Source organism: Plenodomus lingam, assembly GCF_022343315.1.
Source record: "Plenodomus lingam strain CAN1 chromosome Unknown contig_14, whole genome shotgun sequence".
Classification (NCBI taxonomy): domain Eukaryota; kingdom Fungi; phylum Ascomycota; class Dothideomycetes; order Pleosporales; family Leptosphaeriaceae; genus Plenodomus; species Plenodomus lingam.
In genome coordinates, this window is record NW_027093932.1 from 2,253,925 (window position 1) to 2,279,552 (window position 25,628).

Below are 25,628 nucleotides of genomic sequence, written 5' to 3' on the forward strand. Positions count from 1 at the left end.
AAGCATCGCCCCTCTGCGGGACCGAGACTCCGCACCACTGTACTACTTACTACAAATGTGTATGGAAAGGAGCGCGTGGGACTTGGGTATCCAGCCCCCCTGGATGCTGGATGCTGGGTGAGCTACCAAAATCATCATTTGAATTTTAGTTTCATGTTGTCTATGGGTTTGTGTTAGGGTAGGATAAATAGTACGCAAGGCGAGGTGAGACTGTATAGTATGGTAGGATACGGTATAATGCGATATGGCATGGTATATGATATGATGGGATATAGTACAGTACAACGTCCACCCACACACCCACTTCAACAGACAGACAGACAGACAAAACAGCAACAAGCACAAAGCAGGAAATCCTGTTAAGAAAAAAACAAGGGGCGGGGGGGAGGGCCCGGATGTCTCTCATTAGCGACAAAGTTGGCCGATCCGACGGTGCGTGGTGTAAAGAGACACAACAAGTGTGGGCAGGCATCTGCTGTGCAAGTGGAAAAGGAGAAAAAAGGACATGGATGGGTGTGCGTGTGAGCAGAACAAGGTCACATTAATATGGCAAACAGGATGGGGGGGGGAGCGGCAATGGCTCGTCTGTGATACAATCATACACCGTACGCCCGTTTTTATATGGACAAAAATTGGCGCCCGCCCCCCGAGACATCCACGGCAAAGAACCGTCAAGGTGCTGCTTGCATGGATGTGGTCGGAATTAAAAAGGTGGGTTAAAACAATGTGGATAACAAGAGAGGGTAGATTCCGTTTTGGAGGGGTCGGGAGTGCTGTTTGTTCGACTGTTGAAGCTCGGAGACGGAAGTATCATCGTTATTATCAGCCTGGGTTCTACGAGGCAGGTATACTGGGCGTTGAGTCGACGGCTGCTGTTCTCATGATAAGCTTTCAGGTCGTCGTGTGTTGGGAGGGAAAGGAAACTGACCTTGCGGCGAGTCTTCAACCTTCTGACGCTTCTCTGCGGCTGCATAGTCATAGGAGCCTTCTGGGCTAGAATGCTTCGTGCCCGCTGTACCATGCTGAGCAGCCGCGGCTGCTTGTGCTGCCATCTGGAGCTCTCCAATCTGGCGCTCCGAGAGCCCCCCGTTATTGCTGCTGGGACTTCTTTGTTGTTGTTGCTGATGTTGTGATTGCTGTGGCTGTTGCTGTGATTGCTGCTGCTGCTGCTGCTGCTGCTGCTGCGGTGGTTGTTGTTGCTGTTGTTGTTGCGGCTGCTGCTGTAGTGGCTCTGGTGACTGAATGTGCTGCGGTGGTTGTGGCTGGGGCTGATTCAGACTCGAAGGACCACCATGGGGACGGTTCAGGTCGACGCCAGCGGGCGCAGGTGGTATTTCGCCCTGAGTCTCGAGGAGGCGCGATTGGAGGTTGATGATGTAGTCGCGCAGTTGGTAATTCTCCGACTGCAGCGTCTTGTACAGCTCGCATAGCTGTTCGAATTCCTTGACCTGATCCTTGAGCTGCTTGATGTACTCCTCCTTGCGCTGCCGGAATGCGCGCTGCCAAGGTTAGCACAGTGCCATGGCGATGCGCGACTGCTACTCACTTGGGCAGCACGGTTCTGTGCAGCGCGCTTTGACGTGGACAGCTCGCGCCGACCTTTGGAGCGCCCTTCACTCGTGTTTCCATCATCGCCGGCACTCATGGCATAGGCAGCGCCTGCTATGGCCGGGTCAATGGCGTGCGGCGGGCCGTTGGTGTGAGGATGCTGCTGTGGATGCTGGGCGAGCGTCTGCGGGGTGGGCTGGCCAGCGCCTGCCGCGAGCAGATGCTCTCTTAAGCCTGTGCGATGTGGGTTAGTAATTAGACGGAGGTGTGTGGTGTGCAGTGTGTGGTGTGGGGGCGCGAGCACTCACTCATCTCTATAGTGGGCTTATGCTCCTGATGCGTACAGTCAGCAACAACGTCGGCATAGACATGGACGCACGCGGTAGTACGGCTTACCTGAGCGCCAGGTGGCGGCGGCGGCTGCTGCTGCATGTTGTGATAGCCCGTGTCGCTGCGGATCAAGGGATACAGCGTCCGGGTCATTCGACGTGTCGAGGCGCGTGCGTGCGTGGGAGTCGAAAAAAAAAGAGGTTGCAATCAAAGAGTCTGGTGACAGCGGTATCGTCGGCAGCTGCGATGCTCGTGGTGGTGGTGTTGCTGGTAGTGGTGGTGGTGGTGACGTCGCAGCGGTTGCGCTTGCAGCGAAGTGTCGGGTGGCAGGCCGGCTACACGGGGCGCAGGAACGGATCTGGGTGCGATTGAGAGTCAGCGTGTTTGTGCGCATGGCCGATGATGGCGCGTGGATGTTGCGACGGCATGATTTGTTGTTGTTGTCGTTGTTATTTCTTTGGTAGTGGTAATGGTAGTGGTATGTGTTGTCGCTGTTGGTACCGTCGACTAACAACGAAATGGGCAGAAGGGAGGGGGGGAAGGCCCGGGGGACAAGCTCACCTGTGCTGGCCGATGCTGTTGGCTCAAAATGTCGATTACGCAGCTTTGACTAAGAAAGGTGGGCGGGCGCGGTTTTAAGTACAAGACGAGCGAACGAACAATCGAACGAACAATCCGCGGGCGGCGTCCATCGGCATCGGGGGAGAGGGGAGGGGAGGGGGGGGGGGGGGGAACATGGTCAAGAATTCAACCGTCACCGTCACCCTTCCATCCCCCCCCCCTTCCACCACCCCTCCCTCCTCTCTCTCCAAGCAACAAGCAAAAAAAAGAAAAAAAGACCCAAGTTACTTTGACGATTCGCCCGAGGCCATTGCATCTCGCGCGTCTGTGTGCATGCAACGCGTCTACTACTACAGTAGTCGTACACTTGCTTTGCCCAGAATGGATGATTGCCTTCAAGGAAGATTCCACCTGCTGGTCTCTCAGTCTGACATCTGACAGGAGGCTGATGCAGTCGAGCGAGTCTTTGCGCAGAAACCCCAGTCCCCGATCCAAAGTCTCCACCTTTGCAGTGTCGTGTCTCTAACAGGAGGAGTACATTGCTCTACTCTACCCGCCGCTTTGCTTATCAATGCCCCAAATACCTGGCTAACCACTAGTACCAATACCAGTCCTGGACATGCAAGCCAGCCTTGGTCCTGGCACGGTTCACCGTTGATTACTGTCCGCATGTACGGAAATGGCCTGTATCCAGATCCGACGACTCCCGCGGCCAATCTGACGGTCATCGGCGGACTGGCAGAGTAGGCAGGAAAGCAGAGGGTACGAATGGAGTAACATATTGCTAGCGGTATGTACTAGGGTCTGCTGTACATACATGGCCTTTCACCCCAGACCCGCAGATGACTGCACCGTGGGTCGTGCCACTGGGACAGCGTCTAGGGAATGAGTCGACGGGCCGCTTCCTACTAGGTAGATTATATTATACGATGCTGACAATGCACTCTATCGACTGCAAACTTGAAACATTTCACGCCGTCCGTCCTTCGTCATCCAACGGTCATGTATGTGCTGCCTTGGTAGTACCACTACCAAGTACCAAGACAAATACCATAGGTAGACGGTAGACAGTAGACGGTAGACAGTAGACGGTAGACAGTAGACGGTAGACAGTAGACGGTAGACAGTAGACGGTAGACAGTAGACGGTAGACAGTAGACGGTAGACAGTAGACGGTAGACAGTAGACGGTAGACAGTAGACAGTAGACAGTAGACGGTAGACAGTAGACAGTAGACAGTAGACGGTAGACAGTAGACAGTAGACAGTAGACAGTAGACAGTGCCTGGACGGGGCAACAGTAGCTGGTATAGCAAGCGTTCATTCTGCATTCGCCCAGACTGCACAAAACTCTCTTTGCATGGCCCAAGTGATCTTCACCCATCCGGTACAGTAGCCCTCTCTCTCTCTCTCTCTCTCTCTCTCTCTCTTTCGGCCCTCATCACGCATTGTGCACCGCGGCAATTTCATCTGCGCCATAACCACGATCAACCGTAAGCACTTGATGACCGATGCCCGGATTCGCACTCGACGCCCATTCCAGTTAGCGCGAACTATCCCCAGCTGCCACTGCTCTCTTTTTCTGTCGCTCAACCACACACCACCAAGCTTCAAAATGTCGCGACCACATCCTGGCGTGTGACACCGGTCAACCCTCGCTTTTGGCATAACACTCGCAACACCAGAAAGCTACCGTACCTAGAGGAGGTCCGGTATGACACATCTCAGACTACTTCCCCAGGCAATTCCGTAAGTCACATCTACCTACCGGTACTCTATCCCAAGGCATCCGACCTGGCCCAAATCTGCATGCACGCTCCTCACCCTGCACACCCTCACACTCTCGCCAACCGTAGTCTGGGCAAATCGCAGTCTTACTCATCACAAGCGACATTCTACCGAGTCTGACGTGCAATTTCTAGTCGCGCACTGCGAGTTAGCAGCCACGTTAGTGGTGTCACCGGGAGATGGACATGGTGCCCTGTTGACGCGTACACGCCTTCAAGGCATCGTGCGCCTCTCTTCGTCTCACCAGCCTGGACAAGCTCTCGGTCGATATCTACAGCCGATGCCTCGACCAACTCCACGGCAGGAAATCTGTCCTCAAGCACAGCTGCAGAAAATGAAGAGGAGAAATCAAAGCAACCCCAGCCCAGACTGTCTGGCAGAGAGCTCAGGACAGCCATGTCCGGCCTCACGATACCAGAAGGTCAACCTCCTCAAGTCCGCGCACGTGTCCAAGACCTCATCTGTTTTTCCGAGTGGAAGATCTCCCATGATGGCAGAGGCCTCTCACGCAAATATCTCTTCCGCAATTTTGACGATGCATGGAAATTCATGACCATGCTCGTAGATGAATTCAGGGCCAAGAAACATCACCCCGATTGGACCAACAACAACAGAAAGGTCAAAATCAGGTGGACTAGTCATAGTCCCTCTGGCGTCACCATGAAAGACGTGGAAATGGCCGAGCTGAGCGATGAGATTGCCCACTCCATCATGCCGCAGAACCGGGAGTCCGTGTAGTCGTCGAGTCCCTGATACATGAAAACTCCCGGAACATAAGGGCCTACTACCTAATATTAGCCATGGCCTGATTTCCAGGGATGCCATGTGTACTGTAGGAAACAAAAAACGTGTCCGGACAGGCCACCATGTACACACTATGAATACCAAGAAAAAAGTTCCGCACGGCAAGCAAAGATCGCCGCGAATAAGCATTCGAGCATGGGTACTAAATCACTACATGTGTGAATACTGGTAGATGGGTAGACAAGACATTTTCGCCTCCCCAGAACCGGTCAGGCCACTTCACTTCATAGAATGTCCACCTCCCTCCCCAATTCTAATCTTACCTCTAAACAATCTCTCCTCCCCCCAAGTTGAAGAAAATGAAAATAAAATGAAAATGAATATCAAGAACCTCATACATCTATCCCACCATCCATCCCCCTTCCCCCCAGCGTCAGGATAAAAACCCCGTTCACACCAGTCTTAGTCAGCCCAGCTATACCGGTATCCCCCGTCCAGCCATGGCACAAGCCTTGCACCGGCCCATAGTACCATCATAGTACTCAGATCAGTCAGCACCGCCCCACTTTTCCCTTTCTTTCGTCCTACTTCGGCACTACCCTTGTCCCATCCGACATCCTGTTTGTAATGGAGGTGTGTACTATGTACACATTGCCTGGTTTCCTTTGTTTTTTTGTCCTAAACGTCCCGTTGCCCGCTCACCCGCCCGTTTGTGGTCAGGGGGGGTGGGAGTCTTTTTGGCGGGGGAAGGGGTGGCTTGTTTGGATGAGGAGTTATGGGTTACTGTGTTTGAGATGTATTGGGTTACTGTGTATGAATGAATGAATGACCGAATAACCGAATAGAGTGAATAAAAAGGTCAAGTCGTTCACCTATACACCGATTTACTACACATCCGACACATCCAACACATGACACACGCACCAAGAATCCCCAACGCAGCCGAGCTGTTCATCGCTTGCACAAGGGATAACACAGCGAGAGACAGATGTGGCTATATTTGCTTTACAAGTGCATAACAATCATATTTTGTTTTTTTAAACATGTTTATCAATCAAAAATCTGGTGTCTGAGCGGATTGTTCTGCATGTTGTTGTTAAAAAAAAATCGACAGTTGTAGAGAGTCATTCATGTCCTTGCCACGTATGCCATGGGGGAATTTCTTTTGCGTCCTATGGAGATTCCTCTGTTATCCTGCCGTACCCAACAACCGCCTATTATGCATTAGAACATCAGCTGTTGCAAACAAAGCCAGTGCTGGATTAGAATACCATCCTCATATTCCCCTTGCTATTCCCCAATTTCCTCGTCATCGTCATCATCATCATCACCACAACCACCACCATCCCCATCTAAAGTCGTCTCATGTAGCAATGATCCTACCAAGCAAACATGCACTTATTATTCAACAACCTAGCACCCAGAATATCATACTCGGCCTTGCTAATCCAGCTGTCATTCCCATGACTACTCAGCCGGCCAAACACACTGCCGCCCTTCCAGGCCACCACCTGCGGATCAAAGTCACGCGGCGGCGGTCCGACAAGAATCTCCTTGCCGTAAAAGGGGCGCAGCTCGCGTAGTCGGGCTTCGATAAATTCGCGGAGTCCAGGGGTTTTGGATACGCCGCCAACGAGCATGATGCCGCCGAAGAAGTCGCGCAGTTTGCGGTCGTCGCCACGGGCACCTTGGGCTAGGGATTCGAGGATAGCTTGGTCGAGGGGAATGACAGGCAAGATCTTGTCGCGCTCTTCGGCGATCTTGGTCTTTTCGTGGATGGGGTCACGGAAGATGAGTGGGGCGCCGTCGGCATCACCCATGGGGGTGTCGCGCTCGGGGTTAGGCGTGTTGGTGCCTTCAGGGACGGGAGAACCTGCTACCGAGGAGCGGGGCGTGTTTTCGTTGCCATTGAGACGGTCGAGGAGGTTGAACTGGGCGGGTCGTTGGGGGGTGGCGATGGAGGCGTCCTGGGCACCATTCGAGGATTTACCGGCTGCAATCTCAATGACTGCAGCTTGGGCCGAAGAGAGAGGATCGTTGGGGGATCCATCGTACAGGTCGACCGAGCGAGGAATGATTTTCCGTCGATTCGCTAGTTTTGACGCATTGTCGAATATTGATGGTTTGAATAAACCCTGTACCTGTCAGTATATCGTGCTATCGTGTTCAATTGCCTTCGTACCATGACCGACAACATAGTCTCGTCATACGTCTTGAACACGTATTTACGTGTGTCTTGGCCAGACGCCCGCAGATGGAAGTCCCATGTCTGCACCGTGACTGAGTTTTCGACCATGGAGCAGAATTTCTGTTTGAGTTCTTCAGCAAGTAGGAAATCGTATCGCCGCTTCAGATTCATGTCCGAATATGGGAAGTGCCCGAAGAGCATCATCTTGATGAACGTCTCAGTAATGTCCGCGCCGCCCATCTTCAAATTGACACGCGATTCTTCCGCACATAGTCCTTCGTCTACACAACATATCGAGGTCTTTTGAGCGCCAATGTCAACCACACAAGCAACACCATAGCCCGCCCCAAATGTAGCTGAAAGGCTCTCTTGTTGCAGACAGACCTTACCGAGCCCAAGATCTCGTATTAAGATGTCGAGGATCATTGTAACGTATTGGCGTTCGTAGAGGTCTGGGATGATGAATACACACTTGTAGTTGATAAGATCCTTCATCCTCGTGATCCCAAGCTGATTTCGGAATGCCTCCTCGAGAATCTTTGAGATGTCGTGATATATCTGATTTCGGTCAAAGTAGTCTTTCTCATTGAACGTGCCACTCCGGATGGGCCAGAATAGTTTATAGCGGGGGTTAGACTTCTCAGGTATCCGTAAAGCTTCATTTCCAGTGAAGAAATCGGGTGCTTTCTTTGGGTCGGCAGGAATCTCCGTCCATTCAATACGATTGATATCATTGTGTTCGGAGATGATATCTGGGGGTGTGCGCTTGTTGAAATTCGAGACAAGATCCTTGGAGTTGGGCAACACTCGTCGCTTGTTCTGGCGCATGCGTAATCGTAGCTCCGATGTCATGGCACCGTACTGGTCGCGAAAATCGTCTCCAAACCACTTCTCCGGCAGGGCGTCTGCTGGCACCTCACCCTCGACCTTCATACGCTTCGGACTTGGCTCACCGCCATCTTCCTCATCCTCGCTCTCTTTCCACCGCCGTGCGATCACCATGGGTACCGTCTTGGGTAGGGCATCCGAGCCGAGGCCTATCCGTAGGTTTTGGCTGCCGGGATGTATGACGATGAGTTTTGATATGTCTGTACGTGATGCAAACGAGCCCTCAGCGTCTTCTGCTGTGTCCTCTGTAGCCAGTGGTGTCATCCCTTCCATAGCAGGCACGCCTAGCGCGCGTGCGCGATCTTTGTCCCGAGCCTCTTGGACTATGCGCGCCCTTTCCTCATCTTTTGGGTATCGTACAGCGAGGAACTGCTCATCGCGCTTGAGGAACTCGGTGTAGTAGTTCTTTTGATTGATCATACCAACTACAGGCCAGGTGGTAAGGTCCATGTTGTTGTCTGTCCGCTCGAGTCCTTTCCACGAGTTAGACATAGCCATGCTAGTTGTGAAGTGCCAGGAGCAGACCTTCTTCCCGCAATTGGGCTCTGCCCGACTTTTTGCCAACCATCTTGGCTCGTCACCAACAAGAAGTGACGGTCTGGTATCCTGCGACCGAAGCGTACTGCAAGTGCGACCTGAGCCCAAGGACAGTCGCTAACAAACCTCTTCGTTGGCGAACAACGCGTGAAGAGGTGAGGTATGAATCTGAGGCAAGGATATCGACGGCGTGGAAGGGTGTGCGATCACGTCTGGCAGGACGTCAAGATCAAGTGGACAATGTTGTAGCAAGTTCGATTGGTTTTTCACCAACGGTGAGGGTGACAGGTCGTGGAGCTTGTCCAAGGGTTCCGTGGTCGCGGTGCGACACCACCGTGATTGGCTCGCGAGTCCGCAGCCTTCGGTCCCACATTGTTGTGTGAGCTATGGCCAGAACCACACCCAGCTTCCTCCAGCTCTAGTCTCTGGATAGGGTGGGATGAGGACATCACAATACCACAATCGACTATCACGTTTCGCAAGACTTTCAGCCAGAACAATCGTGCACAACTCGAGTCATTGTGATTCATTCAGCAGTCATTTCCTCATTGAGCATAGCCGTATGTGCATATCATGGCCCCCAGCCGTCATCACCGTGCCGGCACACTAAGTAGCACCTTGAGAGCGGCTCACATGTTGCACATATCGATTTACGTGGAACACATGCTGCCTCCACCAACATTCGACCTTATATAACCCTCATACTTCCGTCCTGGGCAACAATTGACCTCGTGTCCCCTCTGCTCATACGCTGGCAGCAGCTATCATTGTGCCAAGCAATAGAACAATGTAGGGAACATCATGGTGTCCAGCGATACCCTTGAACGGAATAACAGAATCTGAAGCCTTTGCACCTCTGAATAGACTGATCGTGGGCTTTGCATAGCCACTGTACGATGTCTTGTTCCGATATATCGCGGTAGGTGCGAGCATGGAAGAAGTGACATTGGCTTTAGTAGGAGCGGCCTTTGAGAACGACTCCGTGATGATAGGCAGCATGAACGTGGGCATATCAAGGGATTGGCTCTCGGAGGATGGCTCAGTCATGACAGATGTCCTAACAGAGGACTTCGATCCGTCGGTACTGTGCACGAGGGTGATAGTCCTATGCTCGGTGACCGTGGACCTAACCGTAGTCGTTGTTGTAGCCTCTTCGGAGCCGGTTGGATCTCTATAACATGGTCAGGACATTACGCTGCGTTTCTTTTACGCAAGACATACTCATCGGATGTCTTAGTGGACTGCGGGTCACCGTTACCAGTTGGGGCGACAGTCACAGTTGTGGTCATGGTCTGGGTAACATGGACGGTGCTGAGAGCTGTCGGCTCGGGACAGAGGTAGGTCAACATTGTTGCCATACCGTGGAGCGTCACAAGATCGGTGCAAAGCTGAGGTAGCTCTGAACAGCTGTCTCGAGGAGTAAGAGCCGACGCGAAGACGGGGTCTGCATCGTAGCCGTATTGAGCGGCTCCGGCGAGAGCGCAAGCTGTGTCTATGTAAGCGAGTATTCATTGACTCCAGTCGAACATTCAGAAAGGTACTCAGACCAATCGTGCTGAGCGTGTTAGGAGGAGAAGCGCTTACAGGCCAGTACAGCAAGCAGAAGAGTGTTTGCGATGATCATGTTGATGGCGGTCGAGGTACTCAGTGGGTGAGTAGCAGGCAGAATAGTATATAGCGAGCGTGTGAAAAGAGTGTGGTAAAGCAAAGGAATGGGCTGTGAGGTTTGTGGGGAGGAAGGTGCGGTTCAGGTCGTCCTTAATAACAAGCTTAGCGGCTACGCAACCGCGGTGAGGCAGTATCATTTGGCAAACGCTCTAATTAAGGTGCGGGGGCGACGGTATCACAAGAAGGCACCATTCTGGTGAATGTAATGCAGTGTGCGAATGCTCAAGGCTCCAGTATCAAGCACTGTTTCAACATGCTTCCTGTCGAATGCGTCGATCGCTACTACAGCTTGATCAACTCCAACATGAGAAGCCAAGGTTCTGGATCGCGAGAACGACTGGAGAACTCGCACTAAGACGTGAAGGTGGGAATGCTCGTGCGAGCGAAGGTTGGGCACCTTCGAAATGGCCCGTCCAGTCCAACCATATAAGGTAGGACGCAATTTAAGAACGACTAGTTTGATTACTTGGAGTGAGTTCCACAACAGAGACTGTCATCACGTTCACGAAGCTCTATCATTGGATCCATGTGGCCTAAGCTTGTTACCACGTAGGAACTTGGGTCGCGGAGGTGCCTGAGCAGACACATGTATGTGGTTGTCTCTTTCTATGTGTGGGCCAATTACCTGATACTGCAACTTCTCTCAGTCCCCATAGAGCTCCATCAAATGGTTCAACATCTTGCGTTGCAACTCAAGAAGCTGTTCCTTCGTGATCTTGCCATGTGAATGCGAAGCATCAGATCCTTGTGTTTCTTCAGACGACTGTATCACAAGATATGGCTTGATTCCAAAGAATGGCACACCAAGTAGCTTGAGAGAAGATGTCTGTGACTCGACCATAGCTTTAGACGCCCTATAGACTTTGGCATCATACTCATCTAGTTCTTCTTTCTCGCGTTCTGGAGTCTGCATCTGTTAGTTAGGGACATGCATGCGATCTGTGGAAATTCGTACACGAAGGGGTGGAGCGCCTCCCAACAATCCTGGCAAGGATCTATGTGTGTTAGTGGTTTGGCCAAAAAAAAACTGGCAATACACTTACAGTGCAGCACGATGCGTTTGCTCATTCTCACGCTTGAACTTGTGGTCTTCGATCAGTCGTGCCCGCCCGCCTTCCCAAGAGCGAACGTTCTGCTCTTGGTCCTTCATCAGCTGTAAACCCGATTAGTATCATTATTTGGTGGATGGTTTGTCATGGCTCGACCTTCAACATACCTTGCGAACCGCTGGGACAAAGTCTGGGTTCTGGACTGCTAATTTGCTCACACAACGAAGACCCTGCTTCCATTCTGTGATCGTCGAGGGGTCTACCAACGGAGTCGAAGATCTTTCTTGTGGCTTGAGGGCAGGTTCTCGATGTTGATGTGTTTGTCGATTCACTAACCGAGGATCGGCTGGATGCTGATACGCTGTGCTCTGATGATCTGGATACGCGTGCATTGGATTCTGAAAACCAGCATAGCTCTGAACTGGATTGGTTTCTTGCACCTGCTGTTCGTAACTTTGCGACTCTGGTTTGGGTAAATTCGCCAGCGTCGCCAGGATCTTTGCTAGGTCAAGATTTGGATCCATATCGATGACGACCTCGAGTCGATCATAGGATATTGTCAACTAAATGAATCGGAAGAGATAGGATCAGCCGAATGCGCAAGAGAGTGTGTTGTGGTGGTCTTGCAAGAAGCTGAACATGGCGTGTTCTGCGTTTGTTAACCTAGTGAATGCAGGGAAAGATGAGCCTGGTCGTTGGATCGTGCACGGCGCGTACTCATCGTCCATGAAGCTTCAAGAACGACCAGAAGGACTGCTACTCCTAATTTCAATCCAATTATGAAGCTGTTACTGTTTCAACATGTTCCCACGAGTTGTATGATCTCAGGACAAACGTTGGCCCGATGATTCGCGGATTTCTCCGCATCGAACCCTACCCTAACGTTAGTCCAATCTCAACTTTTGATCATTGAATCATTCCACTTGCAACTCCGCAATCCTCTGACGCCGCCCACCACCCACCACTTTCCTTACATCCTTACGGACTAACGTCACCCACAATGTCAAAATCGCCAGGAGACTCCACACGCTTCACAGCGACGGGCGTTTGGGCGCACACAAGACCGGGAGGCCGAGCTACGACACTGCAGTTCGCCGATCCCGCACCCAAGAATGAAACGCCACAACAGAAAGTCAAGAGATTACGAGAGGCTGCGAATAGGGCGAAGATGGCACAGGTCACGCGGTGGGATTACATGTATTTGTACGGCAGAATGGCCGCAGATGCGGCGCATCGGTTTACAGTCTACGGTTTAATCTTTGCGACTGGTATGCACCGCAACTCATCAGCCCAATTGCAGTTGCACTGGGACTTGAAAGGAAAGCATGATAATAACAACGAGTCTAGGTTGCGTCGGTGTCATCGCCGTCTTCTCGATAGGCGACATGATTGTCTACAATCGACGGAAGCGCGCCCTATATTTCGCCGAAGAAGAGAAGGCACAAGCCAGGATCCTTGACCTCGCCCGCTCCGCCGTCGCCAGTGGGACAGCAACACCGGCACAAACTGCCCTTGTCACAGGAATTGCCGAAGAGCAAGAAGCATATGAGAAGAAGCAGGCAGAGCGCAAACTTCCCTCAAGGCTGCTGTGGTGGGCACATGGTGACTGGAAAGAAGAGAAGGAAATTGCGGAGCAAAGACGACTGGCGGTTGAGGAGGTCAAGAGACAGGAAGCACAGCAAGGACAAGGCCTTGGTATAACCACAGCGGTTCAGGAAGCGAGGGCGAATACCAGTGGTGCATCCTCACTAGCCTCATCATCGACACCGCTAGTCGGAGGCCCACTAGACAATACTGCCAAGAGAGCGACTCAGAAGGTCGAGCAAAAAATAGAGCAAGCGAGCAAGGGCTGGTTCAGCTTCCTGGGTGGATCTAAGAAAGAGTAGGAGCACGGAGAGGAAAAGGAATAGATGGAAGAGCAGGAAGGAGGAGAGGAACGGACTCTATGTACAGCCGACAACCTCACAGCCTGTACATTGCTGTACTACTACTATGTTTGCATGATGGGGGTTTTGGTATGAATAGAAGCATCTTGGGCTCTCTAAACTTGATGTCTATGAAAATCATCGGAACTTGCAATTGACCATGTGTCATGACATACATGCTATCCCGCTCATCGATCGTTCTGCGCAGAGACAGGTATATAGTTCCGCCGCTCTCGTACCTTCTGTGTATTGTTAGAGCATGCCTACGGGAGACTTCCCCCTCCGATTTCTGATATTCACATACCTCTCTCCACCCCTCAATCCACGGTCTCAATCCAGCCCACCCCAATAGCCCCAGCGTCGCCCCAATAAAGATGAATACCACTGCCTGATCCTTGGCCGAGTCCCGTTGGAAGCATGTAGTCAGCACATTCTCCTCCTTCTCGCCCGTACAGAAGCTGTAACCCAAGCAAAACTGGCGATTACAGTCGTTGCATGACTTTTTGGCTGCGCGGGGCTTGTGAAGTTCGGGGATTGCAGGCTTCTTGGTAGAAGTGCGTGCGTCGAGGGCGACAATGGTGCTATTACCGAAACAGGTGCATTTGCAGAAGGATGTCGGCGCTGTGGGGTGTTAGTCGGTATCGCGAGAGAGGAAAGGAAGGAAGCCTGAGGCGCAGAGGGGGGAGATTGGGACTGACAGGCTGCTAGAGAGAGGAACAGGAAGGTGAGGAAGGTGAGGAAGACAAAGAGGCAGAAAGGTGGTTTGCGCATTACGGCCAATGTGTGGTGTAGCTTATTTAGACGTCTGGTCCCAAGACAGATGTGTAAGAGACAGACCCATGGTGATGGGTTCCAGCTAGGAGCACACCTCCGCCCGCAAGCGTTAGTGGGCCGTGGAGAATATGCTAAACATTTTCCTTTCCCCTCCACTTCGCGACCGTCTCAAAGCATCAACACCACGCTTATGAGCAGTGGTAACACCTCTGCATACTCAAACCCAGCCACGGTGCAGCTGGAGACTATACTCACGCAGCTGCATCCCTTCTTTTAAGGTGTCGCACACGAGCGATCACGGGACCCAATGCTCGCAGCACAAGCGGCTATTCCCACCGAAGCGCAACCATCACCGCCCGATGAGAACAAGATTGTTCGCCTGCATATCACACCCTTCCGACCCGACTTGCTGAAGGTCTATATTGCGCCGTCTGTCCAGCCACTTGCCCAGAACATTTCGTTTCACACTGTTGAGACCTTCCCCGAAAAGGGCTTTGGCTACGTTGAGCTACCCGAGGTCGAGGCGCAGAAGCTGAAGAAGAAGCTGAACGGAACCACGCTCCGAGGGACAAAGGTGCGCATAGAAATGGCCAAATCCGAGAAGCGCAAGGCTCGCGAGGAGGCGGACGCAGCGAAGGAAGCTGTTGAGGCAGAGAGGCCTGTGAAGCGCGCGAAGAAGGACAAGAAGCGAAAAGAAGAGAATGGCGTGCTGGAAGGTATTGAACTGCCTGATGGCCGAAAGGTCAAGCGTGGATGGACTGAGCCACCGTCGAAGAGTGGAAAAGGGAGGAAGGAGAAAAAAGAGAAAAAGGACAAGGATGGCAAGCATGAACAGAGAAAGTCCAAGTATACGAAAGAGCCGGAGCTGCTCTTCAAGGCCAAGCTAACCCCTGTGGCTGCTGCAGAAGTCGCACGCAAGGACAAGAAGGAAAAGAAGAAGGAGAAGAAGGAGAAGAACAAGTCCAAGGCACGAGAGGTGGTTGTGCACGAATTTGAAAAGAACTACAAGACTCCAACGTTTCTCAAAGAGACTAAAGTCTCCACGGAGAAGAAGCCGGCCGTCGAGTACGTCAATGGACAGGGTTGGGTAGACGAGGATGGTGTTGTGGTAGAACCAGAGACGGGAAAGGCAAAAGCCAAGCGAACGCTGGAGCTCGTAGATGCACTGTCGGCGTCTGCAAAAGCATGGATTGATGGTTCAGGGAAACCTGCATCATCATCCCCAAACAAGGAGAAGACTAAGAAGGAAAAGAAGGCTACACCTCCGCCCTCATCATCCGAGTCTGAGACGGACGAATCATCCGTCGTCTCTTCTTCAGAATCAGAGTCAGCGGAAGAATCCGACTCTGAAGCCGAGTCTGAGGATGGAGAGGATGAAGAAGAAAAATCTGAACCTGCCCCTACTTCCCTCGCACAACAGACCGCAAAGGCGCCCTCGCCACCCGCAGCGGCACAGGAAACGCAAGAAACCAAGCAAGTCCACCCCCTAGAAGCCCTCTTCAAGCGCGCAAAACCCACCTCGGACGCAACGACCACACCCACCAAGAAACTCCAACCCATCAACACATCCTTCAGCTTCTTCGACACCGCGCCCACCGACCCCATGGACATGGACCACGACGCCTCCACCATTACCACCACCGATGCCCCGGCCCCAACAACCCCCCACACCCAACGCGACATCGAGTGGCGCGGTCTCCGCTCCGCAGCCCCAACCCCAGACACCGCAGCCATCGGCCGCCGCTTCTCCTTTGACTGGCGCAAGAACAGTGCCGAAGCAGACGACGAGTCGGACGCAGAAGCCGATCCAGATGCGCAGCAGCAATTGACGCTGAACACGCAGGCGAATGCGAATGCGAATGCAACTGCGAAGGCTGCCAAGTCGCGGCTAGCCGAAGTCGCGGAGGAGCAAGAAGAAGAAGAAGACGAAGAAGAAGGGGACGATGACGACGACGACGATGATGATGCCGATGACGAGGGGAAAGAAGACGCCAATCCTGCTTCAGGCGGGAAACAGCTCAAAGCCAAAGCAACCAAGGAAGACAAGCCCGAAAGCGAGTTTCGCAAATGGTTCTGGGAGAATCGGGGCGAGCTGAATCGGGCGTGGAAGAAGAGAAGGCGGGATGCGTTGAAGGCCAAGAGGCATAGTGAGAATAAGAAGATGGGCGGTGGGGGAAGGAGGCTATGAAGACGTGTTCAGACGAGTGTGTTCGCGTTATATGATGAATCGTGTACAAGAGAAGGAGGTAGATGTCTGAGAGAGTTTTTTTTTGACATGGAAGTGTTGGTGGAGTCTGCATGTTGTGTATATTTGGAAATGATAGCAAGGGAATATCTATCTGTCGAGATAGGATGACGACTAGCCTGAATGGTGGTGTAGTGTGTGCTCTCGTCGCGTGCCCTGCTTTTTCCATCTCCTTTAAACGCCGGTGCTGAGATCAAGTACGCTGGGCGGTACAAAACCAAAACATGATGAAGCTCTAAAACTTCAAATCTTTCTCGAACCAATGGACTTGAAAAAGTCCATCTTGCTTCACGACTCATTGCCCCCCCCGAACCCATTTCAACGCCTTCAAGCCCCAGCACCCTGCGCCGGCTGCCCGCTCCTCCCCCTCTGTCCATCACTCTCGTTCCCCCTAATCATCCTCTCCAAATCCCTGATTCTCTGCTTCAACGCCTCATTCTCCTTCCTGGCTTCCTCCAACTCCGCCTTATGTAGCGCAACCTCCTCATATCTCGGTGTACTCACCACACTCGGGCTCCGATGATCCCTCGCATCACCCCCAGCCGGCTGTGACGACACCGAGTAGCGATGCGGAAAGCCGGCAGGGGGTCCATTACGGGACACGCTTGAGGAACTACGGTGACGGCGCGAGGAAGTGGGATGTGTAGGGCCCGTTAGCGACTCGGCGTGTGTTACCGACGACTCTGCAGTGCTAGAGGCAGTAGATGCTACAGAAGCAGAGTGAGCTCGCAGCGCAGATAGTTCGCGGGTGAGTCTGTTGACGACCGCTTCTTGCTCCTTCTCCAGCTCGAGATGCAATTCTGCGGGCGTCATGGGGCGCGGGTGCCGCATAGGTACGCCTGCCGAGTCCGCGCTTGCCATGTGGCCACTCATGTTTGGACTGAGAGGGGGAAAGGCAAGGTTGTGCTGGGACCCAGAGTGTGCTATGGGCGGGATCGTACCACCAGGTGAAGCCAGAGGTAGTGGCGGAGGGCTCATGGGGTAGATTTGCGATGCTCGTCTTGAGGCTGGCGTGGAGTTTTGGCGGGACAGCGAGCCGGACGCTGGTTGAGTGCTGGAGGACGGATGGCTCGTAACATTTGGGTGTGGGGAGGGAGGCACCGAGTTCAGATCGGGAGCCATTGCGTTGTTTGCAGGTTTGTCCCTCTCGTTGACGTAGTGGTAGTGGTAGTGGTAGTGGTATCCGAGCAGGCGTTGGTAGGCTGTCCCTGTATTGTTTAGACTAGGAGGGTGACGGTTGCGTGTCGAGTTGTTTGTCCGTGTACCTTGACCCCGCTGTGCACGAGTTGTGACACTCGATAGCGGTGTCGCAGTGTCCAAGATCAAGCAAAAAGACCCGAGAGGTAAAGATGGCCGATGCTTTTTTGTCGGTGAGAAAGGCAAGGCAGCTATGACAGCGGGCGGTCAGGTGGGAAGGATTTGTCGGAAGAAAGTGATGGAGCGGCACCAACAACCGATGAGGGGCAGGCGCGTTTACATGGTTGTCAACTGATCATGTTTGGGGCAGATCGCTTGCCGTGCACGCGACGCGGACTTGCGCCTTTGGCCGGTAATTGCTGCCGTTGACGTCGCTGGGGGTTGGTTGGTGTTGGCCGAACCTTCGAGTCTCTCTCGGTTGAGGGAAAGCTGCTGATCCACTCATGGCGCTCACAAGCCTTGCTTTGCTAACTCTGCTACATGTATCCAATGGTGCAACTCATCCATCTTGGACGCCAATACCAATCGCACCATAAAATTCCATGTCAATACTACACACACACACACACATGTGGCACATCTAGTTGTGATCATACTTTGATCAATATTCCTGGATCCATGCTCCTTGATGCTATAGAGCTCCTCTGCTTTCCAAAGTCTTGCCTTGCACCGTCGCGGCCATCTCCTCGTCGGATTGACAGCATCATGTGCGCGTGTCACCTTCCCGGTTCCTTGAACCTTCCTGGGTTTCCGCGAAAATACTTTTGAATTTCCAACTCCAATTGCAATGCTCCGTCGCGACATGTCCTGAGCCAGCATTGACAATGAATCATACCACCCCCTTGCGACTCTAAGAAATAGACCGTCTTAGTATGTCCTAGCCAGGTTACGCAGGTACCAGTCTACCAGCCTCCTGCCGACCTTTGCCTCTGATACGTGGATAAGGTCCTACAAGTGGTTAGCTGAGCTTTCAATCCAAGTTTATGCTTGAGTAGACCTACTCCTTCCATAGCGTAGTCCAAGTCGCCGCTGTTGACGATGTCACCATCCAACAGTCCACCCTCGGTCCACCTGATCTGCCTGTTCCTCTGCTTGTTGACGAGCAACCAGCATCTTAGCTTCTCGGGCTCGACCTCAAGGAAGCCGGCCAACTTCTTCAAGTCCATAGTAGTGTAGAGCTTGAGGTAGCTCTTGACAGTGGGTGACATCATGTTGTTCTTGACTTCGTCCATGAAAATGCGGAGGTGGTGCTCAACCGGGTCAATGTTGACCTCTGGGTTGTCAAAGTCGGGGGGAGTCGGACTGATGAACTTGGGGCATGCGGTGCGGAACAGCTCCTCGAAGAGGGGCAGGGCTTCAGGTCCACCGCGCTGCAGCCTGTTGAACTGCTCGCCGTACTTCTCGCGGAGAGCAGTGTGAATGGTGTCATCGAGCCTTGTGGGCTGGAAAGCAACGCAGATGGCGATGAGTGCGTACATTTGATCATTCTTCTTAGTAATGGAGTCGTACTGCGCATTCTTCTGGAAGTTCTTTGTCCGTGAGACGTAGACCAAGATGTGGCTGAACATGCGGATGGCGTCTGAGTACCGGCGCATCATCATGTAGGAGAATCCTACATAGTAGTAGGTTGTGAAGTGGGCAGCCATGACGCGCGCGAACATGGCCTTCTTGTTGAGCTCAATGTCGTCGAGCGTCTTGAGCGCGAGGCTGAAGTCTCCGAGGAGGCAGTGGACGCGGAGCAGACCAATGATGGAGAAGTAGCCCAACATCTTATACAGCGGACGGTTGCCGTACTCTCCTGCGTAGAGACTGGCGTCCTCGCCACGCTTCATGGCACCGAGCTGCTCGCTGATCTGTGACCGCTGGATGAGCGAGTAGAGGACGTTGAGGACGCTGTAGCAGCCCCATGTGTTTGGGTTCTCGCGCAGGAGCGCAATCTCCTCCTCGTTTTCGTTCTTTTGGGCGACGCGCTGGCGGTAGCTGCAGAAGCTGTTGAACTGGTAGATGAACTCGTCGATGACATCCCAGGCCCAGTAGTACTACCCCGCGTTAGTCTGCTGGTGCTTCTCTGGTGTGCACCATGTGTTCATGGGAGCCAATGTCAGGGGCTGCTCACATTGGGCACCTCGAGGTCAACAGGCCCCTCTGAATTGAGGATGTAGTGGAAGAGGTTGCAGTAGCTGTCGTAGCTGGCAAATTTGGTCTCGAGCGTGGCCTGGAACTCGAGGGGCGTGGCGGCGGCCTGCAGCTGGGCATGGATGTCCTGGTTGCTGTTGATCGAGGGCATGCGGTCGAGATCCTCCATGCCGTCATCGTACTGGACCTGCTCGCGATAGTCGTTGGCCATGGCCTCCTCCTCGGCGTCGCTATCGTCGAGGGGGGCCCGTCGAGCCTCGCCGTTCTGGAACTGCGGCTGTCGCACACTCATCTCTGCTGGATCGATCGACGGGCAGCACGGGTGGCGTGGCGTGGAGGAGGGCGCAAAGCCGTATATGGTGGTGCGGTGTTCGTTTGGGATTCGTGGGTTGGGTGAAGTGGGTGGTTTTTTTTTTCCCTCCAGCCTGAGTGCTCCCCGCTGCGCTGCCAAGCAAAACCAGCACTTTTGACAATTTGGGGCCCGAGCACTGTGCGTGACCGTTGCTTATCGATAGCGCACCTTGCCTCCCTCCCACTGCCCACGGTCCGCCCAACACTTCACCGGCGGCGCGGCTGGCCAACGACCGCCCAAATGACCGCCCACAGGGATCTTCAGGAGGGGCCGCGGGCCTTTGACCCTCCGCCCCCTCCGCCCCCTCCCCCCTTCGCCCCCCTTCTGCTCTCCTCCCCTCCCCCCTCCCCCCTCCCCCAGCCCCCCAGCCCGAATCCTCCAATCCAGCCATGGCGGCCTTGTGTCGAGGCCATGAATCGCCACCGCTCACCCGTCGCAGCCTTAGTCTCCCACATCCGTGGCACAGAAAGTATGGCGAGCCTGTGTCGGTTGGCGGTGTCATATCCGGTAGTTTCGCTCTAGCGCATTCACGATGACTTTTGGTGAATTGACAAGTCATGTATTTTGTTAGCCGTTGCAGTCTCAACCGCTCTTTAAAAGGGCCCCGAAGAGTCGCGCATTGGCTGGCCTTCTGGCAAGTCTGCCCCCTCCCTCCTTGTATCGTCAACCGTCCCCAAATTACCACCGTCCTTACAGTCTTCTCCAGCCGCCTTCGATCTATTTGCCTTGACAGCCGTTCGCGGCAGTCCCGATATTCTCTTTGAAAAATAAAAATACAAATCGGCTATGACATACACGGTCCTCCTGTTCATTACGAGAAACTCCAACATCACCACGGAGGAGTTCAAGAACCACTACGAGCATACACATATTCCCTTGGCCCGTAGTCTAGTCGGCCAAGTCTGGCCAAAGGTTTTCAGACGTCAGTATCTCGCGCGGATCACTCGGAAGGGCTTTGGCGGACCATCAAACCCAGATCGTCCCCTGTTGATGTTAAGGGGAGATAGTCTCGAAGACGACTACGACTGCATTGCTGAACTCGGTTTCGACAGCGAATTCGACTTCCAAATGTTCTTCAAGGGCATCTACGCCAAAGAAAATGCTGCCATCCTGGCAAGAGACGAGGAGAAGTTCTTGGAGCCAGGCAAGACCAGAGCGGTAGTCGTGGGCGAGACCATAAGTGATGACGGTGATCGTACCATTCACGAAGTCGGCTACATACCAAAGCTCCATTCGCCTGATAGTGAGATGAGCTCGAGTGGGATGAGCTGAGGTGGAAAGGGGGGACGGACATGCCAGGCTGCCCAGATGCACAGTCAGTGGCCAAACAACATGGGATCCAGGCGTTTGGGTATACCTTTTCGTTCCTCATTCAGTCCGGAATCGCTTTTCCTTCATCCTGGCGCGTCGGAGACTGGGGAGCTCAGAGGAAGCTCCCATGCCATGATCTAGTCATTCATTCCTCGTACATACACATATACCCACATAAACTTGCAATCCAACCTTGAATCACACTTAGAGTTTCATCCGCGAATGCCTATAGTCATAGTGCCAACCCTCACTTGCAATATCACTCCGAACCTTGTAGTTATTCTCCGCGTCCTCCAAGATTTGCATATCAATATCCACCACACTCATGCCCTCCGCACAACCTCCCAATTTCGCCAACGGCCCGACAAACGGGACCGTGACTTGTGACAGCCCCGCATAACTCTGTCCTGCTGGTCCGCCGGCGTTGGCAAACACAATTGCTGGTGATGATCGTATACGAGTCAGCTTTTCCTTGAGCCATACTGTGTTACCCCATACCATTACAGCAAGTGTACCAGGGAAGTACATACTATGTATGTAGTAGGAAAAATAAAATTAAAACATCAGACCATGCATTAGGTGATGTGACCGGATAGTGATACGAAAAGAAAGCAAAGACAAACCAAAAAAAGGCACACATACCGCAGGTATTCTCAAATGCTCTTGCAGTCAACATGCTATCCAAGAACAAGGCCTCAGCTGTTGGATTTTGCTTCAGGCCTGCTTCATTGCAATCATCGAGTTTCCAAAACGTAGGGATGATACTAGGGGGAAAGCGTCATTAGCATTCCTTTTCTGTACCTGTAGAAAAAAAAAGTGTGCGGCATAAATTCGTAGAACCAATGGGGAATTTTTCTCTCTAAACATGCTTTGGATATTACATGATGTTATATAGAGACAAGGATGGTATGGCCGTATGAGTCGTTACCTATTCAAGGGGTACCTATAAAAGTGGGGAGGATAAAGAGCGGGAAAAAGGACAGGAGATGATACTCACATGATCTTGGCCCCTTGAGCAATCAACTCTCTAAAGGCCTCTGGGAACGCGAGGTCCCAACATATCAGCATGCCGATCTTTCCAATCGGCGTGTCAAACACTTCGTGGTTCTCACGGCCCGAGCCGGTGAGGTGCTCGCGTTCCGGGCCCCTTTTCGTCGAGCGCAGAAACTAACGTCAGCCCGTAAACTCTTTCCAACCACCGACTTTCCACCCCACAACTTCGATGATCGCAAGCATATTTCTGAAAAGAGGACAGAGGGGGAAGATCATGTCGGAGCGAGAATAATGCATAGACCGAAAGGGGAATTTTCAAAAGGGGAAGGTGAAATCATGCAGGGAACTCAAAAAAGGAAGGTGTGAAACCATGCACCAAAACAAAAATACAATGGGAAAAATAAACACAAAACGCACCTACCATAGGTTCTTCTTCACATACTTGCCCCTAACCACGCCCTCGTCATCGATGAAATACGCCACATTCCTCAATTCCCATCCTTCTCCCTCTTTGTCCTCTTTGTCCTCTTCTTCCCCTTCTTCCCCCTCTCCGCCCCGATGCCTCTCCACAATTGTCCCCGGCACAATACAAATCCCACACTCCCGCGCTAGATCCTGATACTGGTGGAGATACGTCTCCCAGTCGTCGCAGAGGGCTAGGAAATCTTCATGTTGCGGATGCCAACTAGTAAGGTGGTATTCCGGGAGGACAGCGAGTTCAGCACCCTGGGAGGCGGCGGCGCGAATGAAGGACGCGGCTTTTTTAAAGTTGTGCGAGGGGGACAGGGGCTGTAGGGTGTTGGTGTTAGTGTGGGGAAGGTCGCGCGGGGGGAGGGGGACAGAAACAGAGAGGAGGGAGGAGGGGTTTAGGGTCGTTAAGAAGGGGGTGGGAGTTACTTTGGGGTAGAGCTGGATCACTGCCACTTTCACTATCGGGGCCATGGTTTCCCTTCCAATGGGTACTGTAAATGGAATTGACAAGAAAATTAGATGAGTTATGAGTTATGAGACGGGAATAAGAATCAATTTACACATGACATGCATCGACTAGGTAGGCGTGAGGCTAATGCTCGCTCGCTAAGTGCGATAAGCTTTTGATCGGCAGTACCGGTAGTTAGCCGAACGTCATCTTTCGTTCAATCACACGCTCCATGCACATTGGCACCGACTAGTAGAGGTAAGTGGTTCAGCCAATCGTTCAAGATTCGGGTTCAATGATAAATTCCTCAGGTGACGATTAGAAGAAACAGGGTATCTTTACGAAAATAATCATGCCTCTGGTAAGACCTACGAGAAGGAGGAGTCGAGGTTGGGCTCAGTCTGATGTATCGTACGTCCTTTCGATCTGGCTCAGGCTAGGCCCGGGCTGAAAGTGGATACACAAGAGGAGGATATCGGGCCTCGAAAGCGACACATCCCTGCGAAACTCGGCATGCTGGCGAGCACTATGGTAATCTTGGTTCCACTGAGATGGCGCTACCGCTCCGATGAATACTGGAGGGGCCTCGCAAATGGAGAGCACCGAGCCCTGCATCCGAGGAGTATATTTAGAAGCCATTCACAACCGTGAGTGCATCCCAGCGCTATATCAAACCAACATGCTGCTCCAGTGATCACTGTCGACGCGAATGCCGCTGCAAGGGTACGTTGTAGAATCGGTCTCCGATTCTTCGTCGGATTCTGTCCCAAGGAGAGCATATTGGTTTACAATCGGAATAGCCTTCGTCGTTTCGTGTCGAATTGGGGGCCGGACTCTCGTATCGAGCCGCGGGAGAGGTTGAGCGCATTCGTCAGGATAATACTCGATGCGGAGGCCTTTGTACACGGTACGTGACATCATACAAGTCCTGGCAAAGAGAGCGTTGTGAACAGAGTTAGTGGAGATGTATGCGTCTCCGTTCTTGAAGTAGATGTCGACCACCACCAAGTTGTGTATGTGGTCTAAATGGTCTCGGATCTGATCTGCCGTGAGCTTGGTTGCGACACCACGAACCACCAGATTTCGGGTCGCGCCGCTGTTTGCTATCTTGTTTGCCACGTGTGATGGTACGTGGAATTGTCGATCACTCCACCGAAACTTGAGCTGTACATGGTCAGTTGGCTGTGTACGAATGACTTCAAAATGCGATTACCCTCTTCGTATGCAGGTAGATGTCAGTACGCTTAGCGTAAGCCAAAAACTCTGCAGCGCCTTCGACGAATGAGATAGTAGCAGACCTATCGTTGCGAAGGAATATATCCAATAGCCGTCCGCCACGAACGATGTCTGCAAGATCCTTGTGGGTAGTGCGCTCTGGGAGGTCTGTGATAAGAACGGTGCGCTGATCATGAACAGGTACATGACGAGGAGGAGCACCGGACCCCCCAGAGCTCCCTCTGTCAGGGCTCTCAGTGGAAGATACTCGCTCGTCATAGCTGGTGGCTCCTTGATTCATTAGGAGATGCCCTCTGTTGATCCTAGAGGCAGCGCTCGTGGATGGTGAGTTGCCATCGTTGTATGACATGGTCGGCGATGTGAGACTATGGGTTGGCTTGGACAGTGTCTTCCCAGATGCGTACTCGTAAGGGGGTGACTTGTCATCGGTATCGGCGCCCTCGCCTGCTAGTAAAGTTTCCAAAGTCTCCATAGTCAGACCGCCACGAAAGAGAGCACTTTTGAGAAGATCTGGAAGGCATCAGAACTCAACCATAACGGAAGGGGATGTTATGACTGATGGTGTGCGGTGGGACATACGGTATTCTCGAACTGCGCGCAACTACGAAGTCTCGAGAGTCAGAAAAATCTTGAATGTTATGTGGAGTATGAAATTCTATCGAAGGCTGGGTTCTGGCCACAGGACCACGACATTGCCAAGCAGGAGAACGCACCAGATACATGTGCTCGTCTTTTGAGATGGTGACATTGTTGGAGAGATCAGCCCCGACTGCAAGATCATGTTCGGATGTATACTACGATTGACTGTCAGGCTTTGAGGATGCTAGCAGACCTATACCCTAGGTAGCTTGCAGGCTGCACGTACAAACTTGGCTCTATCACAACATTAGCAAACAGATAACGCAATTCAGTTCCAAGATCTATCGCAAGGGCTCAACTCACCTTCGCAGAAGCGCTTCGAAATAGGATTGGCCTATGGTGACGGTAGACATTGTGTGTGTGTATGCGTAGGTGGAGAGAAAATGGAGAGAGGGTTGCCTTCATAGCAGGCTCCAGGGTCACTATTTGAGCCAAAAGGAAGGGCTGAGGCATAGCGATAGCCATATCAATCTGCTCCTACCCTGGCCCAACTAGCGCGCCCCACAGCACTCAACACTGGCAAGCGCGACGCGACCCCAGATTCCGTTTTCTGCATTTAGTGAAACGAGAATCAGGAGTCGGAGAACGGAAACTCGTCAAA

At 52.6% G+C, this 25,628-nt stretch overlaps 14 protein-coding genes across 14 annotated transcripts; 4 read left to right on the forward strand and 10 right to left on the reverse strand.

Annotated features, from left to right (window-relative positions):
• Positions 1-210: 210 nt before the first annotated feature.
• IAQ61_002793 (uncharacterized protein) lies at positions 211-2,579 on the reverse strand. The gene is made up of 6 exons (XM_066095698.1): positions 2,440-2,579; positions 1,945-2,236; positions 1,857-1,881; positions 1,547-1,782; positions 929-1,499; positions 211-872 (listed from the first exon to the last, which is right to left on the reverse strand). The coding sequence occupies exons 2-6, from the start codon at positions 2,029-2,031 to the stop codon at positions 835-837; spliced, it is 957 nt and encodes a 318-aa protein (XP_065954534.1). The 5' UTR covers positions 2,032-2,236; positions 2,440-2,579; the 3' UTR covers positions 211-834.
• Positions 2,580-3,439: 860 nt separating this feature from the next.
• On the reverse strand, positions 3,440-3,769 carry IAQ61_002794 (uncharacterized protein; the record flags this gene model as incomplete). The annotated part of the gene is made up of 1 exon (XM_003843424.2): positions 3,440-3,769. One exon carries the CDS (start codon positions 3,767-3,769, stop codon positions 3,440-3,442), a length of 330 nt encoding a protein of 109 aa, XP_003843472.2.
• Positions 3,770-3,798: 29 nt separating this feature from the next.
• On the forward strand, positions 3,799-4,964 carry IAQ61_002795 (uncharacterized protein; the record flags this gene model as incomplete). The annotated part of the gene is made up of 2 exons (XM_066095699.1): positions 3,799-3,830; positions 4,379-4,964. 2 exons carry the CDS (start codon positions 3,799-3,801, stop codon positions 4,962-4,964), a joined length of 618 nt encoding a protein of 205 aa, XP_065954535.1.
• Positions 4,965-6,142: 1,178 nt separating this feature from the next.
• Positions 6,143-8,614, reverse strand: IAQ61_002796 (uncharacterized protein; the record flags this gene model as incomplete). The annotated part of the gene is made up of 5 exons (XM_003843422.2): positions 6,143-6,184; positions 6,242-6,260; positions 6,354-7,105; positions 7,153-8,519; positions 8,572-8,614. The coding sequence occupies 5 exons, from the start codon at positions 8,612-8,614 to the stop codon at positions 6,143-6,145; spliced, it is 2,223 nt and encodes a 740-aa protein (XP_003843470.2).
• A 713-nt stretch (positions 8,615-9,327) lies between these two features.
• IAQ61_002797 (uncharacterized protein) lies at positions 9,328-10,207 on the reverse strand (the record flags this gene model as incomplete). Its single annotated transcript, XM_003843420.1, has 3 exons — positions 9,328-9,754; positions 9,805-10,069; positions 10,168-10,207. The coding sequence occupies 3 exons, from the start codon at positions 10,205-10,207 to the stop codon at positions 9,328-9,330; spliced, it is 732 nt and encodes a 243-aa protein (XP_003843468.1).
• Positions 10,208-10,761: 554 nt separating this feature from the next.
• On the reverse strand, positions 10,762-12,073 carry IAQ61_002798 (uncharacterized protein). Its single transcript, XM_003843419.2, has 4 exons — positions 11,468-12,073; positions 11,295-11,404; positions 11,207-11,246; positions 10,762-11,158 (listed from the first exon to the last, which is right to left on the reverse strand). Exons 1-4 carry the CDS (start codon positions 11,822-11,824, stop codon positions 10,895-10,897), a joined length of 771 nt encoding a protein of 256 aa, XP_003843467.1. The 5' UTR covers positions 11,825-12,073; the 3' UTR covers positions 10,762-10,894.
• A 227-nt stretch (positions 12,074-12,300) lies between these two features.
• Positions 12,301-13,186, forward strand: IAQ61_002799 (uncharacterized protein; the record flags this gene model as incomplete). Its single annotated transcript, XM_003843418.1, has 2 exons — positions 12,301-12,568; positions 12,648-13,186. The coding sequence occupies 2 exons, from the start codon at positions 12,301-12,303 to the stop codon at positions 13,184-13,186; spliced, it is 807 nt and encodes a 268-aa protein (XP_003843466.1).
• Positions 13,187-13,413: 227 nt separating this feature from the next.
• Positions 13,414-13,996, reverse strand: IAQ61_002800 (uncharacterized protein; the record flags this gene model as incomplete). The annotated part of the gene is made up of 3 exons (XM_003843417.1): positions 13,414-13,467; positions 13,530-13,846; positions 13,924-13,996. The coding sequence occupies 3 exons, from the start codon at positions 13,994-13,996 to the stop codon at positions 13,414-13,416; spliced, it is 444 nt and encodes a 147-aa protein (XP_003843465.1).
• Positions 13,997-14,306: 310 nt separating this feature from the next.
• Positions 14,307-16,187, forward strand: IAQ61_002801 (uncharacterized protein; the record flags this gene model as incomplete). The annotated part of the gene is made up of 1 exon (XM_003843416.1): positions 14,307-16,187. One exon carries the CDS (start codon positions 14,307-14,309, stop codon positions 16,185-16,187), a length of 1,881 nt encoding a protein of 626 aa, XP_003843464.1.
• Positions 16,188-16,571: 384 nt separating this feature from the next.
• On the reverse strand, positions 16,572-17,366 carry IAQ61_002802 (uncharacterized protein; the record flags this gene model as incomplete). The annotated part of the gene is made up of 1 exon (XM_003843415.1): positions 16,572-17,366. The coding sequence occupies one exon, from the start codon at positions 17,364-17,366 to the stop codon at positions 16,572-16,574; it is 795 nt and encodes a 264-aa protein (XP_003843463.1).
• Positions 17,367-18,343: 977 nt separating this feature from the next.
• IAQ61_002803 (uncharacterized protein) lies at positions 18,344-19,869 on the reverse strand (the record flags this gene model as incomplete). The annotated part of the gene is made up of 2 exons (XM_066095700.1): positions 18,344-19,450; positions 19,567-19,869. The coding sequence occupies 2 exons, from the start codon at positions 19,867-19,869 to the stop codon at positions 18,344-18,346; spliced, it is 1,410 nt and encodes a 469-aa protein (XP_065954536.1).
• An 846-nt stretch (positions 19,870-20,715) lies between these two features.
• Positions 20,716-21,201, forward strand: IAQ61_002804 (uncharacterized protein; the record flags this gene model as incomplete). Its single annotated transcript, XM_003843413.1, has 1 exon — positions 20,716-21,201. One exon carries the CDS (start codon positions 20,716-20,718, stop codon positions 21,199-21,201), a length of 486 nt encoding a protein of 161 aa, XP_003843461.1.
• A 243-nt stretch (positions 21,202-21,444) lies between these two features.
• IAQ61_002805 (uncharacterized protein) lies at positions 21,445-23,175 on the reverse strand (the record flags this gene model as incomplete). Its single annotated transcript, XM_066095701.1, has 5 exons — positions 21,445-21,680; positions 21,883-22,004; positions 22,238-22,387; positions 22,655-23,022; positions 23,131-23,175. 5 exons carry the CDS (start codon positions 23,173-23,175, stop codon positions 21,445-21,447), a joined length of 921 nt encoding a protein of 306 aa, XP_065954537.1.
• A 646-nt stretch (positions 23,176-23,821) lies between these two features.
• On the reverse strand, positions 23,822-25,380 carry IAQ61_002806 (uncharacterized protein; the record flags this gene model as incomplete). The annotated part of the gene is made up of 6 exons (XM_003843412.2): positions 23,822-24,316; positions 24,366-24,898; positions 24,968-24,989; positions 25,102-25,182; positions 25,254-25,263; positions 25,331-25,380. 6 exons carry the CDS (start codon positions 25,378-25,380, stop codon positions 23,822-23,824), a joined length of 1,191 nt encoding a protein of 396 aa, XP_003843460.2.
• Positions 25,381-25,628: the final 248 nt, after the last annotated feature.

Excerpts from the sequence above, each read along its gene's own strand:
- IAQ61_002793 (XM_066095698.1), bottom strand. The coding sequence starts at position 2,031 with ATGACCCGGACGCTGTATCCCTTGATCCGCAGCGACACGGGCTATCAC. Across the intron at positions 1,783-1,856 it reads TAAGCCCACTATAGAGATGA|GCTTAAGAGAGCATCTGCTC; the intron begins GTGAGTGCTCGC and ends CACATCGCACAG. Across the intron at positions 873-928 it reads GGTTGAAGACTCGCCGCAAG|CAGCCGTCGACTCAACGCCC; the intron begins GTCAGTTTCCTT and ends TCATGAGAACAG.
- IAQ61_002798 (XM_003843419.2), bottom strand. The coding sequence starts at position 11,824 with ATGGATCCAAATCTTGACCTAGCAAAGATCCTGGCGACGCTGGCGAAT. Across the intron at positions 11,247-11,294 it reads CAAACGCATCGTGCTGCACT|ATCCTTGCCAGGATTGTTGG; the intron begins GTAAGTGTATTG and ends TAACACACATAG. Across the intron at positions 11,159-11,206 it reads GAGGCGCTCCACCCCTTCGT|ACTCCAGAACGCGAGAAAGA; the intron begins GTACGAATTTCC and ends TAACAGATGCAG.